At 36.4% G+C, this 20,938-nt stretch overlaps 1 protein-coding gene across 1 annotated transcript in view; it reads right to left on the reverse strand.

Moving 5' to 3' along the window:
• A2M (alpha-2-macroglobulin) overlaps window positions 1–20,938 on the reverse strand; it is a 49,506-nt gene that overhangs the window by 5,569 nt on the left and 22,999 nt on the right. Inside the window, exons 16-32 of the mRNA XM_016185065.2 lie at window positions 19,252–19,410; window positions 18,633–18,756; window positions 16,080–16,200; window positions 15,048–15,276; window positions 13,606–13,732; window positions 12,315–12,436; window positions 11,479–11,530; window positions 9,012–9,095; window positions 8,602–8,778; window positions 8,203–8,290; window positions 6,821–6,977; window positions 6,476–6,550; window positions 5,863–6,043; window positions 3,694–3,917; window positions 2,090–2,305; window positions 1,799–1,926; window positions 843–933 (exon numbers count right to left, since the gene is read on the reverse strand). Coding sequence (XP_016040551.1) covers window positions 843–933; window positions 1,799–1,926; window positions 2,090–2,305; window positions 3,694–3,917; window positions 5,863–6,043; window positions 6,476–6,550; window positions 6,821–6,977; window positions 8,203–8,290; window positions 8,602–8,778; window positions 9,012–9,095; window positions 11,479–11,530; window positions 12,315–12,436; window positions 13,606–13,732; window positions 15,048–15,276; window positions 16,080–16,200; window positions 18,633–18,756; window positions 19,252–19,410 — 2,355 coding nt within the window. The remainder of the gene's footprint in view (window positions 1–842; window positions 934–1,798; window positions 1,927–2,089; window positions 2,306–3,693; window positions 3,918–5,862; window positions 6,044–6,475; window positions 6,551–6,820; window positions 6,978–8,202; window positions 8,291–8,601; window positions 8,779–9,011; window positions 9,096–11,478; window positions 11,531–12,314; window positions 12,437–13,605; window positions 13,733–15,047; window positions 15,277–16,079; window positions 16,201–18,632; window positions 18,757–19,251; window positions 19,411–20,938) is intronic.

A 20,938-nucleotide genomic window follows, 5' to 3' on the forward strand; every position in this document is an offset into this window, starting at 1 on the left:
CTCTTCCCTGATCCAGCTTTCTGGTCCTTTTCCCAGCCATGACATCATCTCCTCAGACAATAAGTTGGATCCACCTGCATGTCAAATTTCAGGCTCAGGCAAAAAATAAACAAACAAACACAAAAAAACACTAGTATAGCTACAGGCCCTTTGAAATATAACTAAAATTTGCCTACCAGCTATCTACCAAATGGAGGACCCCCCCCCCCCAACACTTCATCTGCAGTATTCCAGCCTTTAGGTCCATGATCATTCAACAATTTGTTTGGCTTTGTATGTTAACTCTTTTCAGCCACCAGGTTCCAGATGCTAGCATGATGCTGACCAGACTTCCTTGGACAGACAACTCCACTAATGTGCCTTGGAGATCTGCTTCCCCAGAGCCCTTTCCCACTAAGGAAAGAGAGAGACAGGCTAGGAGTATGGATCGACCTATCAACGCCCATGTTCAGCAGGGAAGCAATTACAGAAACCAGACCTTCTACCTTCTGCATCCCACAATGATCTTGGGTCCATACTCCCAGAGGGTTAAAGAATAGGAAAGCTATCAGGGGAGGGGATGGGATACGGAGGTCTGGTGGTGGGAATTGTGCGAAGTTGTACTCCTCTTATCCTATGGTATTGTCAATGTTTCCTTTTTATACATAAAGATTAAAAAAAGAATATTCTTAACACGATTTTCAAGGTATGATGGTTTGATTGGGCTGTAACTCCAGTTAAATGAAAGGAGGTCTGTGTAAGTCTTTGATAGTAATTTAATATTGATACAGTGCTAGTCTGTAGATACTTGAAATAGTTGACAAGAAAAAAAAACACATCTCTTGGCTTTAAAGTAAACCTACTGTTTTTACTGTTGACTTCAGGGGAATGAAACCAGATACCATCTTCACATCAGCAATCACCATATTGGAGGCAGGCCGGCTCCCAATGTAACTGAAGATTCAGGAAATAAAGGAATTAGAGTTTTCACTGATATTAAATGTTCTCTCTCTCCCTCTCTATCTTCATATATATATCAATCACTGAACAGCTCTGAAAGGTACATGGAAATCCAGTGCTTCAGAAAATATCAAATTTTCAGGGAGTCTGTCAAAGCTGGAGATCTGGTCTACTGTAGTCCAGATGAGTCAGAATTCTTATTTGTAGGTTCTGAAATGTGTCTGAATAGAGCTCCACAAGTGAAGTGTAGCTTGGCTTAAAAACTCTACCCTGCACCAGTTATTTGTCACACACACATTATCTTGAATTTTTTTCATAAATAACAGTGTCCAACCAGATTATGATATTCTTATGAGCATATAGTTGTCTTGTAAGTGATACAACTACTTAAATATTATCACATATATATTTTTCCCAAAATGATTATTTTTTTTATAATCTGAGATTTACTTGTTTTCAGTCAGATTAACTGGAGAGTCTCTACTTCATGCTTTGAAGAGTTCTCCACTCTGACAGCAACAAAAATATAGGATACATTAAAAATGGAAAAAATAAATGTGAATAATCACCAATTCATGTCAGACACAGGGGATAGTGTTTTCCCTCTAGTCATCATTGAAGGGAGTTAAGAAACTTTAAATAATAAGGTTTGATAGAAATAAGTTTATGAGTTAGAGGATGTACAATGTAAAGTCAAACATTGGGCAACTCTGTATCAGCATGAGCATAATAAGAACACACTGCTTTTTTAATTAATAGAGTACAAATATTTCTATCACTCTGCTTTACATAGTTGGGAGTTTCTGTAAGAAGACTGGCTGGTATACTCAGAATTAAGAGAAATAGTCAAAGACCTTACCTGACGTTCATTAATACCTGGAAGCTGGTGTGGGCTTTGCGTCCATCACAAATTTCAGGCAGTGTCTGTACCTCCAGAACAAATGGGGACTTTATGTCTTTTGGGAGGATATTATATTTCAAGGATGTCTGTGGAACATTAAAGGCAATCATTTTTATTTCTCCCGTCTCAAGATTCCTACCAACTTCCTCAGTTCTTTCTCTCAATTGACATACTTGCTGAGTTAGTATATTACAAGGAAAGTCATTAGTGTGAGCCCTCTGCCCCCCCCATCTGCTCTAAGAGGCTCACCTGGAGGTAGACACATCTTTCTCCCTTTGCTACCAAGTTATATTCTTCGAGCACACTTGGTAATGTAATCTGCTGTAGTAGCAGGCGATTGTCGTGGTCCACTTTGAAGACTTTGGAGAATGCTGGAGATTGTATTGTGACCTGTGCACTATTCTCTGTCTTGGTAAAAGTGACTTTTCCATATTTGGATAAAGCATGAAGAGCCACAACTGTGTCCTGAAATATGCAGTGAGAGAATCTGGTTAAATATGATAACAAATTGGAACATCCAGAGGTCCATGTTATCTGCCACAAAATTCCCCCTTTCCTATTTCCTTCATGCCTAAATACTATATTTCTAACTTCTAGGTTGACTATAATCATAAAGTTGGCAAATGAACCATAATGTTCATATAAATGCATTATACTATATTCCCTAGAAGTTTATGGATTATTTTATTTCTGGAAGTAGATATTATGAATGAGAGTAATTTGTTAATTTTAGGTATGTGCCAAAAAATCTTATTTGATATCATGTCTGTCACTTGTAAACATAGATTTCATTTTTCAATTCAAATTAAACTCTGTCTTGCTGTGGAGGTCAGTGCCCCAAGGAGACCTAAGGTCCTGTGTTACCATGATCATGGATAGACTTCAGTTTATCTGGAGGAAAGGAAAGATGAACAAGTGTAATTGTAATCTTGACTTATTGTCATTTTTACTTGGATTTCCACTTTCTATTAGAAGTTTGGACTTCTCCTGAATGAACCTGAATAGCATCCTTTTATAGTAAAAATTTTCCTTAAATTTTTTATTATCTTTATTTTATTTGATAAAGAAATCAAGAGGGAAGGTGATTATAGAGAGGGAGAGAGAGAGAGAGAGAGAGAGAGACACCTGTAGCCGTACTTTGCCACTTGCAGAGCTTCCCCCCTGCAAGTGGGAAAAGCTTGAACCCAGGTCCTAGCACACTGTGTGTATGCTCAACCAGGTGTGCCACCCCCTGGCCCTGATACAGTAAAATTTTAATACATGAATAACTGCTATATAAATTTATTTTCATTTCATTCACGTGGAAACAAGAGAATATATTTAATGAATTTTTAGATATAAGATTATATAGTTAGGCTCAGGAAGTTGGGTGCAAAAAATTCTTTATGCTTCAATAAACAATTGTTTGTATGTTAAGCAAAGAGAGTAAGCATTGAAGTCGGCTTTAAAAAAAAACAGATAAAGTCGACTCAAGTATGAAAACATTTATAAGAAGAAGCTGTTGAACTTTGCATAGCATTTCTGGAAACAGCTTTAAAGAGATTTTTAGAACTTTCAAAAAAATGATAGATTTATTTTTAGTCTGTGGTCAGTGAGTCTAGGATCCTGGTAGGTAGAAATGTTACTGGGAAAATGAATCTGGTAATAACACAGACATGGAGCATCAGGTTTCTAGGTATTGTCTATTTAGTCCTCCTTGACTTTCCCTGTTCCTTAAATACTTAGTAGAAGTGTCCCTGAATATTGTTATCTACATTTCAAGTTTTTCTTATTCTTGATTTTTTTTCTTCCAATGTGTTTATATCATGTTGAAAACTTTTGGTTTGAGTAAAATGGACTGCCAAACCACATACCTGGGTAGAGGAGAAACCCCCCTGGGAATTTTGTTGCCTTATAATCCACTTTACAATATGTGTGGCAGAAGTCAGGTCCTCTGTGGTTGGTGCTGACTGGGTAGTGAGATAAGCAAGGAGCACGTAGGAAGTCATCTCCACCTCTGCAGAGGGAGCCCGGTGTTCGGCAAAATAGTCTGTTTGTTCATGAAGTTTCTGAGGTCGTTCCCAGTGGATGTAATCTCCTGGAGTTCAGAAAAGAGATTAGGTGACTACATAGCCATATTTAAGGCAGAAGAATTCAAACCAGAGCTGAAATTAAAACTGCTTTCCTATTATATTGTCTTGAACCTTAGCTAGACACCTTTCCATAAACCTGAACTTGCTTTGTTTCTGCCAGGCTAAAGCAGGGACTATTTTGGAGCCAGAAGTTCATAGTAAGTTTTCAATTGCTATAACTGAGTGGGAAAAGAAATAACAAGAGTAAGTTCTTTCCCTGGTTATGGCAATTTTCTATTTTTTCTATTTATCTTTAAAAAAAAACCTCTTCTATTAACCTTATTCTTAGAGGTTTCTTGTGAGGGTCAAAGATTATGTGTTCACCTATTTGAAAAGATACAAATGAGAGGATTGCAGAGGCTGAGCCATAGTGTACCGTGCTAAACACACTTAGTACTAAATGTAAGGACTTGTGCAAAGATCCCAGTTTGAGCCCCTGGCTCCCCACCTTCAGAGGGGTCGTTTCACAAGTGCTGACATAGGTCTGGAAGTGTCTATCTTTTTCTCTCCCCCTCTATATTCCCCTCTTCTTTCAATTTCTCTCTGACCTATTCAATAAAATGGGGGGTGGCCTCCAGGAGCAGTGGATTTGTGTGTCAGCACCAAGTCCTAGCAATAACCCTGGAGGGAAAATAAATAAATGAATGAATAAATAAATAAATAACAAATGGGAGGATTGTTGAGCTTGTTAATAACATACTTCTTTAAGTATAACTTTAAGTAACACACAAACAAGGAGATATGTATATGAATCTTCATTGCATCATCATCTGTAATAGCAACAAATAAACAAGAAAATAACTCATGAGTTGATTTTTTAAAAAATAAATTATGGCCTACTGGTATCACTGGAATTTACTGAACTAAAATTTTAGTCATCCATGTAGGGGATTCCAGTTAGAATAATGTTCAACTTAAAAAAAATAAAAAGTAAACACAGACAAGATGGAAACAAGATGCAGAAATATTAGAAGGTGTGATATTATTTATGTAAAGATTAAAATGTGTTTTTTCCCTTTTGTTGCCCTTGTTTTATCATTGCTGTGGCTATTATTATTGTTGTTATTGATACCCTTATTGTTGGATTGGACAGAGAGAAATGGAGAGAGGAGGGGAAGATAGAGAGGGGGAGCTTGTGAAGTGACCCCCCTGCAGGTGGGGAGCAGGGGGCTCAAACCCGGATCCTTAAGTTGATCCTTGCCGCTGCTCCTTGTTCCTCACGTCATGTGAGGAACAGCACTTAACCTGCTGAGCAGCACTTAACCCGCTGCTCTATCACCCGATCTCCTAAAATATGTTTTAAAGGTAAATATTATATAGGTGTATGTGTGCATAAAACAGGACTTTTGCAAGGGGCCATGTGGTGGTTCACCCCATAAAGTCCATATGTTATCAGGCACAAAGACCAGGTGCAAGCCTTAGGTCCCCACTTTCATGGGGTTGGGGTCTTCATGAATGGCGAAGCAGTATTGCAGGTGTCTTTTTCTCTCCCTCTTTATTCCTCTTACCCTCCCAATTTCTCTCTGCCTCTATCAACAAAATGTTTAAAGTAGGGATGGTACACAGGGAACTTTCCTATATTAGTAAGATTTTCTTTCTTTTCCTACCAGGGTTATCACTGGGGCTTAGTCAATAAACTGTAATTCCAATGCTCTTGGAGACCTTTTTTTTTTCTTTTTACTTGATAGGACAAAGAAAAATTGAGGGCTGAGGGGTAGATAAGGAGAGAGAAAGAAACACCTCTGCAACTCTGCTTCACTGCTCATGAAACTTCCCCCTCTCCAGGTAGAACCTGGATCCTTATACATGGCAACTTGTGCTTTAAACTTGGTGAGCCATGGCCTGCCCCCTTGTGGTGTAGTTCTGGTTGACTACTACAGAGTAGGAGAAAGATCTTAGGTGTACTCTTACCTTCCTTCACAGCTTCATCATTAAGTGAGTTAAGTACTTCGCTCTTTTTGTCCTGATTATTTGCCAGGGCAAAAGCATAAGCCAACAGTGCTTTGGTATAGACATGATTTTTATGGTGTCCTTCCTTTTCTGATTTCCAGGCTGACTCCAGGCAGTACAAGGCATTGCGGACAACAGGATGCTGAGGAGGGAGAACCAGAAGGACACTGAGCTTTGTGAAGAGAGACTGGCATGACCAGGTCAACTCACAGATCAAAGCACAAAAGATAAAGGAGTGTTTTAAATATATTTGTCCACCGTGTCCCATTCTTAAGATAGAGAGTAGTATTGTCTGTTATCATATTCACAAGGAAGATAGAAGGGCCACATCTTTAGAATTCATTTTATGAGTACATAGTTGTGGCTTCGGGTGTTAGGATAAAAATAATTTGAGAACTTCACTGGGAAAATGTCTATCTTAATGATTTGACCAAATTCTGTATTGATCTGGGAAGCACTGGCTGTACATTGAAAGAAAGCTGATCCTGACTTTTAATAGGATGATATTTCAGATAGCAGACCAGCAGTTTAATTGATTCCAGTCTCACATATCCTTAGGAGAAGTAGTACTTACAGTGACAGGAAGAGGAATTTCCAGAAGGGCAATGGTGATATATGCAGAAAGGGTCACTTCATCTTCTACTCCACCCTGTAAGAGAGAGAGAGAAAGAGAGAGGAATAATTTAACTTTTGACAATGACCTTGGATAGATCTTTATATTCTGCTACCATGGATTGTAATCTTACATATATTCATTCCCATAGGGAAAATTATCACAATCAATTTAGTTATTCGATCTCTTTCTCAGTGCTACTGTTTTTCTCCTGATATATTCCTTAAGGAACCATTGTGTTATTAATTCTTCTTCTAATCCTTATAACATAATGGATGATCACAACTAACTCCCATAACATTTTACCTTAATGGCATTGTTTAGCAGTGACCCAGAACTCCTAAAACAACCATTTTCTTTCTGCTTTTGGGAAAGCCATCTGAGGGCTTGGGTAATGTGTGCTTCATCAATGAAGATGTAGGTTCGAGCCTGGGCAAAACTCTTCAGTACAAAGGCTGTGAGCCTGAGTGGAAAAAAATGTGATGATATTTATTGTACTTTGTAACCCCTTCATAACAACAGATATGATTCCTCTTACATCAGTGTGACTAATGGGTTTTCTTGTGTATTAGAGCTCTCCTATCTAGTCTTTTATTATTATTATTATTATTATTATTATTATTATTACTACAGAATTATATGTCAACAGGGATTTGAATCCACACCAATCCCACAACCAGAGTTCTGAATCTTCAGTCTCCCCACTGCAATCCACCATAGTTCCCCTAAGGTTGTAGACATGGGGCAACCATCTTCTCTACAACTATCAGTTCACATTTATACATAGCTGCCTTTTTTTTTTCTGATTCAATACTCTCTTCCCCTCCAAGCCACTCGCGACATCATAACTAACTCCTTATGTCCCTCTCCTATTCCTTCTCTCTCTCTCTCTCTGGGTGCTGATGGAGCTGGAGTTCAGAGTCCTCTTATCTTCATCCTATCACTTTCTCTCCCACTGGGAGTATAGATCAAGGCTGTTTATGGGGAACAGAAGGTAGGAGTTCTGACTTCTATAATTGCTTCTCTGCTGAGCATAGGCATTGACAGGTCGATCCATACCCCCAGTTTACACTACTTAATGTCTGCTGATACAGTATTTCTTTGCTGAGTCATTTTCTCTTTGCTACAGAAAGTCTAAGAACTCTAATGACACTTTTGTTTTCTTATTTGATTAAGACTGACTCATTTTTTTAAGAGTTCCTTCTGTAGGTGGCAGTTTATTTTATGTACAAGTTTTAAAGAAAGTAATTTCTCCCAGAATTAATTTTCCTTAGTGACTTTAAAAGTATTTTATATCACACAATTCCTTCTCATTTTTACTCCTTTTAATGGATTTATTATAAATCACAATGAGTGTTACAAATGTGATATAAAAATAAGCTGATATTGAAATAGTTTATATAGAAGTCATGCAGTGTGTTAACTGGAATATAAGTAAAAAGTTAATGGTTACGAGAATTATTTTAGAAATAATGTTTTAGAAGAACATTGGGGACAAGTCTAACATACATATGTGTGAATTTAAACTGTTTTGCTTGTTATCCTGCTAGTACTAGTGACTTATCTAGTATAACCAAATAAAGGTTAAAGCTATAATATCTTCTAGTGTTATTAAGAATATTACTGTGACTATATGTGTAGAACAGCTGGCACAGAAATAAGAGCTAGAAAAACAGTATTTTCCTTACCAGGTATTACTCTCACTTCTGCCATACATTTCCCCAAAAGTGCTATAGGAGCCATCAAAGTGCTTGTATTTCAGCTGTCTCTGGTAACCTAAGAAATGATGTAGTGAAATAATAAAATGCATTGAGCATGCTGTAACTATAGGAATACTTAAAAATATTTATTGTTTTCACATGTGACATTTCCTAATATCTTCTGCTAATACATTATCAACAGATTGAACCCTAAGGATGTTATTAGAAGCTGAACACTGGATAGTTACTATGTAACTAATTGCCATAGTAACTATCACGATAAGCTAACACATCATAAAATTGACAAGTACATAGCTCACGTCTTTTTTTTTTCTTTTTTAATACAATCTAATGTCAAAACTGTAAATCACTCAGTCATTTACTCACCAGTGTTGAGGTAGCCAATAGCTTTGGACTTGATGTCTGGTGTTAACTGCTGTGTTTCATTTAGATAATCCAGAACATAGATGTTAGGAGCAAAGAGGACCATATTCTGTTCACCACAGCCATAGGGCATTTGCAGGAGATTCTGTGTGTTTTTCATGGCATTGGTCATTGTGTCTCCTAGAATGAAATGATGGAAAATGAATAAGATCATAGCATATATAAATCATTAAAAATCAACAAATGAATAGCTAAAGTACAGAAATGAGGACCTTAAGGGGGGTGATTGTTTCAGGAATGAAGTATACTTAAAACAGTGCACCACTCCAAAAAAGGAAAGAATGTATTTAAAAATCATAGTCATTATTAGAAACTCTTGATACAGTAGAATAATCCAGTAGCTGGAAACTCACCCAAAACTGAGAATGAGGCTCTAGCAGATTCTTCTACCACATTTGATGGCAGCTTCAGAGACACTTTTCCAGTTAGTTCCTCACCTAGAGAGACACAACCAAGCCATAATGTTAATTATTTCTCTTGTGACTTTCTGAAGAACTCCAAGACTCAGAATTAAGAAGGATGCCTTATATCTAAACTTCTTACGAAAAAGTCTTCCTTCTGTTTTTTTAAGTTTTTATTTAAATATCTCAAGTATGCACAGAATTCTGAACTTTTCAACCATCTATCAACCATCAAGGTAGATATATTCACCCATCTATGTAGGTGAATTCTCATGATGTGTGATTCCATTATAGTCATTTTATGACTGACATAAGATAACTATCACAGGGTGATATAGTGTCCATCTTCCTATTTACTCAACAATAGTTGTTTGGAAAAAAAAAACTCAATGTATAAGCTAACTATGAAAAATTTTCCCACAATTTCCCAATTCTACTAAGAATTCTGTTATTTGTGTCAACTTACCAGATTCTAGTGAGTACAGTAGTGTAGATTAAAAGAATTATATGTTTACAATCAAATTTCTGGTAAAATCCAAAATTTTGAATATAGATAGTGATTTTGAACTAGTTAAAATGTGTACTTAATTAGTGCAGAAAGGAACACTGTAGCCCTAATTAAATGAAAAATATGCATACCTTTTCTAAATAAATTATTTCACATTTCATTTGGGTATTTATATTAAATATGCCTATATATGTGCATAAAAAGGGCTATTGGGAGTCAGGCAGTAGCGCAGTGGGTTAAGCCCACATGGTGCAAAGCTTAGGGACTGGCATTAGGATCCCAGTTTGAGCCCCCGGCTCCCCACCTACAGGAAAGTCGCTTCACAAGCAGTGAAGCAGGTCTGAAGGTGTCTATCTTTCTCTCCCCCTCTCTGTCTTCCCCTCCTCTCTTCATTTATCTCTGTCCTATCCAACAATGAAGACATCAGTGATAACTACATCAGTGGAGCAACAAGGACTACAAAAGGGAATAAATAAATATTTTAAAAAATATAAAAAAGAAAGGACTATTAATTATTTGAATAGTTTTAAAAATTCATTTTGAATTTTTTTAAATACTTAGAAGTCTGGCATATTGATATATGTACTTAAATGGAACTCTATAATCCAATATGGGTAGATTGATTTGTTAGTAAAAAAAAAAAGCTAAATCTAGGTTATAATATGCAACTTATACTGTCTAGGCAAATGACAAACACAAAGTCTGTAGATATTATTTCTAAAGGTATGTGGTTGATCACTAAGTTGTGGAAAATTTTCACAGGGGAGATAGTAACTTATAAAACTAGGTTCTTTTTTTTTAAGGAGAAGAATTTTTTGTATTATATGTGTAATTAAAATAATATAAACCTACTTGATTAGTCTTAGACAGAAATTCAGAAATAGAGGAGAACTCATGATAAAATGACTCAGTAGCAAGTGCTAAATTCACTTAAATATAAAAAATAAATCTAAATACCCACATGGTTATGTCAATAGATGCAGAGAAAGCCTTTGACAAAATCCAGCATCCTTTCGTGATGATCAAAAAATGGGAATAGATAGAAAATTCCTTAAGATAGTGGAGTCCATATACAAACCTACAGCCAACATCATACTCAACGGTGAAAGACTGGAAGCATTTCCCCTCAGATCAGGTACTAGACAGGGCTGCCCACTATCACCATTACTATTCAACATAGTGTTGGAAGTTCTTGCCATAGCAGTCAGGCAGGAGCAAGGAATTAAAGGGATACAGATTGGAAGAGAAGAAGTCAAACTCTCCCTATTTGCAGATGACATGATATTATATATAGAAAAACTTTAAAAATCCAGCAAGAAGATTTTGGAAGTCATCAGGCAATACAGTAAGGTGTCAGGCTACAAAATTAACATTCAAAAGTCAGTGACATTCCTGTATGCAAACACTAAGGTAGAAGAAGATGAAATCCAGAAATCAATTCCTTTTATTATAGCAACAAAACCAATAAAATATCTAGACATAAACCTAACAAAAGAAGTGAAAGTCTTGTATACTGAAAATTATGAGTCACTATTCGAGGAAATAGAAAAACACACAAAGAAGTGGAAAGATATTCCATGTTCATGGGTAGGGAGAATTAACATAATTGAAATGAATATACTGCCCAGAGCCATAAACAAATTTATTGTAGTCCCCATGAAGATCCCAACCACATTTTTAGGATAATAGAACAAAAGCTACAAATGTTTATCTGGAACCAGAAAAGACCTAGAATTGCCAAAAATCTTGAGAAGAATGAACAGAACAGGAGGCATCATACACCCAGATCTCAAATTGTATTATAGGGCCATTGTAATAAAAACTGAAAATAAATAGACTATCTATCACATCATATTCTAGGAAAGATGAATATAAAGAGAGATGTTATTTTAGTTAATGATTTATTCTTACCTTCTGGGCAAAAAAGATTGGTGAATGTTCTTTCAACCTCTAGTCCTTCAGGCTGTATGTGGAAAGAAGGAAAGGTTAGAAAGAATGGTTTTTAGAATGTGTAGGAGACTACAATTTTCCTGATAGCGAAGATACTTGTGACTGGTTTCCAAATAGATTATATAATAAAATTATTTCTTTATTATTGGATAGAGACAGGTTGAAATTGAGAGGGGAGGAGAGATAGAGAGACAGAGAGACACCTGTAGCCCTGCTTCACCACTTGTGAAGCTTCCCCCCTGCAGGTGGGGACAAGGGGCTTGAAACCTTGTCCTTGTACACTGTAATGTGTGCACTTAACCAGATGTGCCACTTCTTAACCCAATAATCAAATTCTATTTCCTTTATTGTTATTGTTATTGCTGTTGGATAAGACAGAAATCAAGAGGGGAGGGGAAGACAAATAAGGAGAGAAATAGACACCAGCAGACTGGCTTCACCACCTGTGAAGCAGCCCCCCCCATCCCCCGCAGTTGGGGAGCAGGGGCTCGAACCTGGATCCTTATGCTGGTCCTTGCACTTAATCTACCACGTTATTACCCATTCCCAATATAATCAAATTCTTAAATAAAAGCACTATACAAGAGATACAGATGAAGTAGATAACAAATGAGAGGAAAATTTAGAAGATAAGTCATGAGAGAAAAATGAAAGATAACTATAGAAGAGATAGATTAAACAATAACCTTATAATTGATGATAACATTATTCATATTTTCTTATTTGAAATTTGCAACTTCATCTACATTCAAAATTGTTTTATTGGTATGTTGTGGCCTATGTACTGGGTTACTTACTTCAACCAATAGGGACTTGATAATTGTGTCTTTCTTTCCATATTGAGGAACCACAGTCATCTCAGTTCCACACAGATGTTCAGACTTCAATGCCTCTGCACTCACAGTGAAAGTCACATTTCCTGGAAAATAGTAGAAATAAGGACCACCTCCTCCTTCCTCCATGCCACTAAAACACCTCAATATACAAATTTTGCAGGGGTAGATAGCAGAATGTTTAAGGAAAGTGGCTCTCATGCTTGAGGTTCCAAAGTCCCAGGTTCAGTCCCTTGCACCACCATAAATCAAAGCTGAGAAGTGCACTGGTAAAAAATGAACAAATAAAGAAATAAAACCACAAATATAAATTTTAGTGCTTTGTAACCTTCCTTTTTCTTTTTATGTTTTTTTCTTTTAAAGATTTTTAAAAAATTTTATTTATGGAAAAATAGGAAAGAACTAGACATCGCATATGCTGCTGGGGATTGAACTCGGGACCTCATGTTTGAGAGTCTGATGCTTTATCCACTGTGCCACCTCCCAGACCACCCTTTTTTCCTAATTTACCAGAGAACTGTTCAATTGTGGCCTATGGTAATGCCAGGAATTAAACCTTGTACCTCCATGTCTCAACTATTAGGGTCTTTTGCTGAACCACTATGCTACCTCTTGTGTCCATGTATGTGCCTGTGTGTGAGTGTGTGTGTGTGTGTGTGTGTGTTTGTGTTTTGAAAAACAAATATATACTTATTAATGAGAGAGAAGAAGGCAGAGAGAACCAGAGTATCACTCTAGCATATGAGATGCTAGGGATTGAATTTAGAATCTCATAGTTGAAAGTCCAGCAGTTTGTCAATTATGTAACTTTCCAGGCCACTGTAACCTTTATATTCTATATAAACATGGGAGCATGTCTGAAGCAGCATAAACTGGAGACTGGTGATACTTAAAATCTAGATAGAGATGGAGGGAAGGGAAAGGGGGTTTTCTTCAAGATATCCTATAATGATTAACGAAGAGAACCCCAGTCTGAAGGGAAATAGTGCTACATATTTAGAATCCCACTAATATATAAAATCCAGAGTAGATAATTGTCTAAGGGTGGGGCTATAGCACAATGGTCATGCAAAAAGACTTTCATGCCTAAGGCTCTGAAGTCCAAGGTTCAATCCCCCACACTGCCATAAACCAGATCTGAGCGGTGTTTTGGTAAAAAAAAAAAAAAAGATAAAATAAAAAATAAAAAGGAAGGAAAGAAGGAAGAAAGAAAGAAAGAAGCAAAGAGAGAAAACTGTAGAGACCTCTTTCTCACCTAATAACTTTGGTGTCACTGCCCAGGACACGGTTTTCCTTTCATTCCCACAGATGCAATAGGATTCTTGTTCCTTCTCTTGTGGGACAGCTATGAATGCAGAAGATTCTTCATTGTGCACACTGACCTGAAGTCACAAATAAGACAGATGGAGATATCAGAGAGAGCAAAGAGGGACAAAGAAGGGATGGTTTCAAATAAAACATATTGAGGATTTGGTCAGAATACAAATAGTTTTATATTGAAGATGTATATATGAAGACTGAGTAGTTTATGGATGACTCTGACACTAAAATTCTCATATTTTAGATAGCTTGCTTTTTTCACATGGTGGAACCCCAAAGCGGAGTGTTATTTGTGACTATGTTTCCTGTGGCAATTCTTTTTTGGTCTGGGAGCTTGACTGTGTACCTCAGTTCAGCCAACAAAACACACAAGATTTACAGACACTTGCTGTTTCCACAAAAATAGGGTGACAAATACCTTTATTTTGAGAGTGAGAAAAAGTGAGAGAGAGAGAGAGAGAGACAGACAAAGAGAGAGAGAGAGACAGAGAGAGAGAGAGAGAGAGAGAGAGAGAGAGAGACTGACTATATGGGTATTGCTGAGAAAGAGGGAGACCTCAGCACAATCCTGCCATCTTATTCGGTGCCGAGGGCTGAACCCAGAGCTTCACACGTGCAAGACATGAACTCTACCACGGAGATACCTATACTTCAAAATAACTTTCTGTTTTATACAAATAATTTTAAATGTTAGGTTTAGTATAGCTAATGATAAAATTAAATATATGGTACTTATAAGTTGAAACCTTAGACAAACTATGTTTAAGAATGAAGTGTATGATTTTTATTGTTCATGTCAAAATATTCATCCTGCATGAGCTCTCTTGACATTAAGAGATCATGATAAGGGTCAGGAACTTGTGTTGAGTTGTGATTTGGTGAGGGTCAGGTATTGGCACACCTGGTAGAGTGCACAAGGACTTGGATCAAACCCCTATTCCCACCTGTGGGCTTCATGAATGGTGGAGCAGTGCTGCAAGCTGGTGTCACTCTCTATATATCTCCTCCTTCCCTCTTAACTTTTCTCTGTATCTATATTTAAAAGAACAAGGAGAAGGAGAAGATGGAGGAGGAGGAGGAGGAGAATGAGAAGAAAGAAAACATGATTGCCAGGAGCAGTAGATTTGTTGTACAGGCACCAAGACCCAGCCATAACCTTGGTGGTGGCAATTAAAAAATAATAATAAATATTTTTAAAGTTGTAATCTGGTATTTGGAAACCTAAAAAACATAGTTTATGTAACATTTGAATATCTCTAAAAGTTTTCCTTTAGTAAGAAAATCTACACACAGAACATTGTCAGTATTCCTAGGAATGCATGCTTAAGTTATTAGACTGCTAAATTTTATTTTACTTGAAAATAAAGATGTTCTTACCCAGATGCAGTTAGGAAGGTAGTTGAGAACAGTGGCCTTGAGAGTGAAGGCCTCTCCACGGATCACAGAATATGGCAGGGTGAGATCCACAAAGAAAGGTTGAAAGACTTGGAGAGAAGCAGTAGGGGAGAGACCAAGCCCACTCTCCTCTGACAGGCAGAAGGCCCCTGCCTTCCACTCAGTAATGGTGTCAGGGACTTGCACTTCTACTTCCGCTACACCTGATGAGCTGTGAGAATGGTGATGTCAAAAGCAAAATTAAGCAGTAAATAATTCTTCTGTAGCCTAAGAAGTTATACAGTGAGGAAAGACTTATAGGTATGAAGTCCAGAGTTTGATCCCTAGCATTGCATTTGTCAGAGTAACGTTCTGGCTATCTCTCTTGAATAAAGAAAGAAAGAAAGAAAGAAAGAAAGAAAGAAAGAAAGAAAGAAAGAAAGAAAGAGAGAAAGAAAATCCTAATAAATAATTTCTAAGATGAGATGCTCTATAAATGATTCTGTTTTTGTTATGTGAGTGAGCTCAGTAGAAATACCGACAATAGAGAATATAATTGGAATTTGAAATGGGAAAATGCTCTTCCAAGTCATTATTCTAAACTACTAATCTCCTACATACATATAATTGTATGACATATTTTTAAAAATATAAATAAATGTGGGAATTTAATTTATTCTTAAAATTTGCCTCTAAAATTATCTTGCATTGAGGGAAGGCTTATAATTTTTATGTTTATGTCATTATATGGAATTGACCTGGCTATCTGTGTTTAAATCAAGATTGTTGATCTGTGTATTACTTGTTTATTTCTAGTTTCTATGAACTTTTTCTGGAAATTTTAGCATCTCTACAAAGTTTCTTAGATCTGATAAAATTATATTAGTGAAATTTCATAATAGAGGTACTTTATCTTAAATTTTTCCTGAATATAGCAGTGTCTAAAAGGAATACTTGGTCATTGAAAAAATGGCTAAGGATTGAAAACTGCTAGGAGTCTACAACACTGTATCACATAAAAAGGAAATTACTTACTCTATCTCTACCAAATCCCAGATCCAAGTCTCAGGGAAGTATTTTCTCACAGTCTCTGTGATAGGCAAAGACATGTCTAACATAGTTGCATCTTCCTCAGCACTTAGTAATTCAGCCATGGCTATGGTGGGTAAAAGAGGAGACAAAAACAATAATAATAAAGATAAAGATAAAGATTATGAGAGGTTAGAAACAGAAGGATGAATATGGGATGATCTCACTCTCAGCATAAGTTGAAAAACAAGATCAGAAGAGAAAACACAAGTAGAACCTTATGGAATTGGTGTATTGCACCAATGTAAAAGACTCTGGGGGGGCAGAATACTGGTCCAAGAAGGATGACATAGTGTGGGTTGTATTGTTATATGGAAAACTGAGAAATTTTATGCATGTACAAACTATTGTATTTACTGGGGAGTCAGGCAGTGGCGCAGTGGGTTAAGCGCACATGGCACAAAGCACAAGGACTGGCATACGGATCTGGGTTTGAGCCCCTGGCTCCCCACCTGCAGAGGAGTTGCTTCACAAGCAGTGAAGCAGGTCTGTAGGTGTCTATCTTTGTATGGCCCCTCTGTCTTCCCCTCCCCTCTCCATTTCTCTCTGTCCTATCCAACAACAATGACAACAATAATAACTACAATAATGTTAAACAACAAGGGCAACAAAAGGGAAAATAAATAAATAAATAAATAAATATAAAAAAAATTTTAGGGAGTTGGGCTGTAGTGCAGCGGGTTAAGCGCAGGTGGCACAAAGCACAAGGACCGGCATAAGGATCCCGGTTCGAACCCCGGCTCCCCACCTGCAGGGGAGTTGCTTCACAGGCGGTGAAGCAGGTCTGCAGGTGTCTATCTTTCTCTCCTCCTCTCTGTTTTCCCCTCCTCTCTCCATTTCTCTCTGTCCTATCCAACAACGACAACAACAATAATAACTACAACAATAAAACAACAAGGGCAACAAAAGGGAATAAATAAATAAAATGAATATTTAAAAAAAATTTTTTTTAAAACTATTGTATTTACTGTTGAATGGAAAACATTAATTCCCTTATAAATAAATTAAAAAAAGATTATGAGAGGTTATAATAAAGTCTACAAAAGAAATAAATGGAGCAATGGCATAAAAAAATAGAAGGAGGGCTGGGCGGTGGCACACCTGGTTAAGCTCGCATATAACCATGATGAAGGACCAGGGTTCAATGCCCTGCTCCCCACCTGCAGAGGGTACTTCATAAGCAGCAAAACAAGTCTGCAGGTGTGAATCTATCTCCTTTTCTATCTTCCATTCCCCTACCAATTTTTTTCTGTACTGTCAAATAAAATAGAAAGAAAAAAATGGCCACCAATATAAAAAACAAAAAAGCAACAATTGAATGAGTTAATGAGATTGGGGAACTTAAAAGAAAGTAAAAATGGAGGCACTTATGCCTTATGGGAAAGTTTCTATGAAGAAGTGATATATTATCTAGATTATTAAGTAGTTTATATGAGTTGAATGAGCTGGGGTGAAAAGAAACATGGTCAGATAATACTGAGACCTCAAGACATAAAGAGACTTGAATTATCTATGGAGTGAAAAACGAGTCCTCATTAGTTACTGAAAATTATGCTAAGTGGAGATAACTTTGACATGGAGGAGTTGGGAAGGAGGCAGGAATTAAAGTTCCCATTTGATGTATTCTTCTGTGAGAGCAAAGAAAATTCATATGCATACATTATGGTATGACTTCGAGTAATAGTTTAATAATATCATCATTACTATTATTAATAATAACAGTTCAATATTTAACATATTCTAGTAAATATTTTGTAACTAATTCTCTGGAAAATTTGCATATGTATTATTGTATGCACAGTTATTATAAAGCTTACGAATAAAACATAGTTTATAACTGATAAAATATATAGTACAGTGTTTAATTTTCATGTAGCCAGTTGAGTCTCAGGTGTATTTTCCTCAGCTGTTGACAACCTCTTATTTGAGCTCAAGTTTAATTCAGTGACAATTTGATAATATCAGGCTATGAATAGATACACTGCTAAGTGATTCTTTGAAGAAGACATCCATTACAACTAATGAGTACTGTTTCAGTATATTGGCTGAAATTCTCAGGATGATGAGAAGTTTTTTCATTTTGACTTGTGAATATTTCTGTTTCGGTTCACACTGATCATATGCATGGAACATTTCTCTTCCCTTTTTGATCATAGCTATCACTATTTACTGAATATAAAGTCTTTATAAGCGAATCCTCTCTTTTATTCTGCACATTTTTCTTTCCAACTTTACACATGTGGTGACTTGCAACAATCGAAATTCTGGAACTTTGGGATGGTGTGCTCACTAGAGTGCATGGATTACCTAGAATTTTGCAGTTTCTTTTGATATATGGCCTTCAGCAAGAACTTTAATGTGTCTGAATAGAGTCTTTTTTGTTTGCTTGCTTTGTTCATTTTGTGACAGTTTATCTTTGAAAGTTATCTTATTTTGTTCAATATGTAAGGCACTTAATATTTATTATTTTTAATTTATATATATATATATTTTTTTTACCTGGAGAAGGCCCACCTAGAATTCTGTGCTGTGATGCCATTGCCCCTGTTCGAAAGTATTGAAGCTGTGCACATAATTTGGGCTTATGAATCTTTGAGTTAGTGAATACCTTTAATCCCATATCCTGTGGAGAAAAATCACCACCTGATTAACAGATAAATATTACAAAATATGTATAGATACATACTTCTTTTCATTAAATTTAACATACCAGTCAACTTAAGATTAAACTTTTAATGTTCACATCTGTAGGAGTGGCAATTATTTTACAAATATACAAAGTTTTATTCCATTTTGAAACACCTTTAAACAGTAATTATTTTATATAGGTGACATTGGTATAACTGGTGGCCTGGGAGATAACTTAGCAGGTAAATTTTAGATTGTTGTATCTAATCTCTGGCATATATGATCACAGTGATGCTGTATTACTTATGAATTTCAGTGAAAAAAGTCTTGATTTTGAGCACTGGCTCATATTTTTTCATCTGTTTTTGTTGCTGTTGCAAGATTGAGAAGTCAGTTGAGCTATGTTCTATTACTCTCAACTGTGATATAATGACATAAAATAAATACGTGGGCACTTTAAGAGTAGCCATCTACAATATAAGGAATTTACCTCAAGGACACTGTACATATCTTTTTCATTTGTATTTGATACTGGAGAATACATGATCCCATTGATAAAGACAGCATTATGATCAACACAATCTTCTACTTGTTCATCTAAACCATGAGGTAAGCCAGTGAGGTCCCTTACTGGTAGCAAGTTATACACCTGTACAAATGCAAAGGATGAGAAAGCAAACTTATTTGTGGCTATTTTTATTTTCCTTCGAAAAAAATTATCTATTTTATTTAATAGGATAAAGAAAAATTTAGAGGGGAACAGGAGGTAGAGAAGGAGAGAGAGAAAACTGTAGCACTGCTTTGCTGCTCTTAAAGCTTCCACCTACAGGTGGGAGCTAGGGATTAACCCAGTCTTTTTGCATGGTAACACGTGTGCTCAACTGGGTACAGCACTTCCCAGTTCCTTTTTTCTTCTTTATTCTCATTGCTGGGGCATTACTACTCCAGGCTGACTTTTTTTCAGATAGGAGAGGCAGAGACAAGAGACAACAGGCGAGGAAGAGACACCACAGCAGTGATTTATCATAATATTAAAACATATACCATATGGTCTGGGAATATTACTCCTAGTAATTTATATGAAGTACAAAAACATTTGGAAAAGATATATGCACACTTGTTTACTGCAGCGCTATTTATAATAGCTATGGTATAGGAACAACCCAAGTGTCCAATGGCATGAGTGGATAAAGACAAAGTGCTATTATTGCATAATATTATTTGTAGTTGTTTCACTCAAGAATAATTTTGCTATTTTTCTATGGGCCTTCTATTTTAAAAGGTTTCATGTTATTGATGTAATTTGTTACGTAATAAATTGATATTTCCTCATTTTTATTTATCAGAGATGATGTACATCTTCCATTAGAGAGTACTTCCATGCAGTACTTAAACTGATAGAATTCTTATAAAACAAAAATTTGATACTACATTTCAGTTGTGTAATTTTAGTGCAGGTAAATGTGCCACTTTTGGTAGACTTTTCAAACTATTAAAACTGGTTTTGGGACCTGGTGGTGGTGCACCTGGTTGAGTATACATGTTACGATGCACAAGGACCCAGGTTCAAGCTCCCAGTCCAAACCTCCAGGGGGAAAACTTTGCAAGTGGTGAAGCAATGTTGTAGGTATCTCTCTGTCTCTCTCTCTCTCTCTCTACCACTCCCTTTCCTCTCAATTTCTGGCTCTCTCTATCTAATAAATAAAGATAAAATCTGGTTTGGAAAACCCTATTATAGGTTTCATAGAACACTAAGATTTATGGTTCAATGGTTGGTGCATGTTTTCTAATATGACAGGGTATATACATGTTTCTATGCAAATCAAAAGTAAAATCTTCCAGTGAAGTCTTCAGTAAGCCAGAATCTTAGAAGAAATGTGTGTGTGTGTTTGTGTGTGTATGTGTGTGTGTGTGTGTAAAATCAGTATTCCCAGGCACCCACATGACCTACCATATTATAACACAGAAAACCTTAAATAATAATCACATACTGTAATATCAGGAGTAATGTGATAATAATCAGCACCTGTGTAAGGTATTTTCAGGGAAAGAAGCTTGGTGGAACTTTCTGCTTAGGGTGCTACTAGGTACTACAAAACAAAAACTGAATGTTTGTTTTACTTTTCAACCTTTGTCAGAAAGGGGAAATCCTCTTCAATTTCCTTTGGAAACTCAAA

The sequence above is a fragment of the Erinaceus europaeus genome, chromosome 7, assembly GCF_950295315.1.
Source record: "Erinaceus europaeus chromosome 7, mEriEur2.1, whole genome shotgun sequence".
NCBI lineage: Eukaryota > Metazoa > Chordata > Mammalia > Eulipotyphla > Erinaceidae > Erinaceus > Erinaceus europaeus.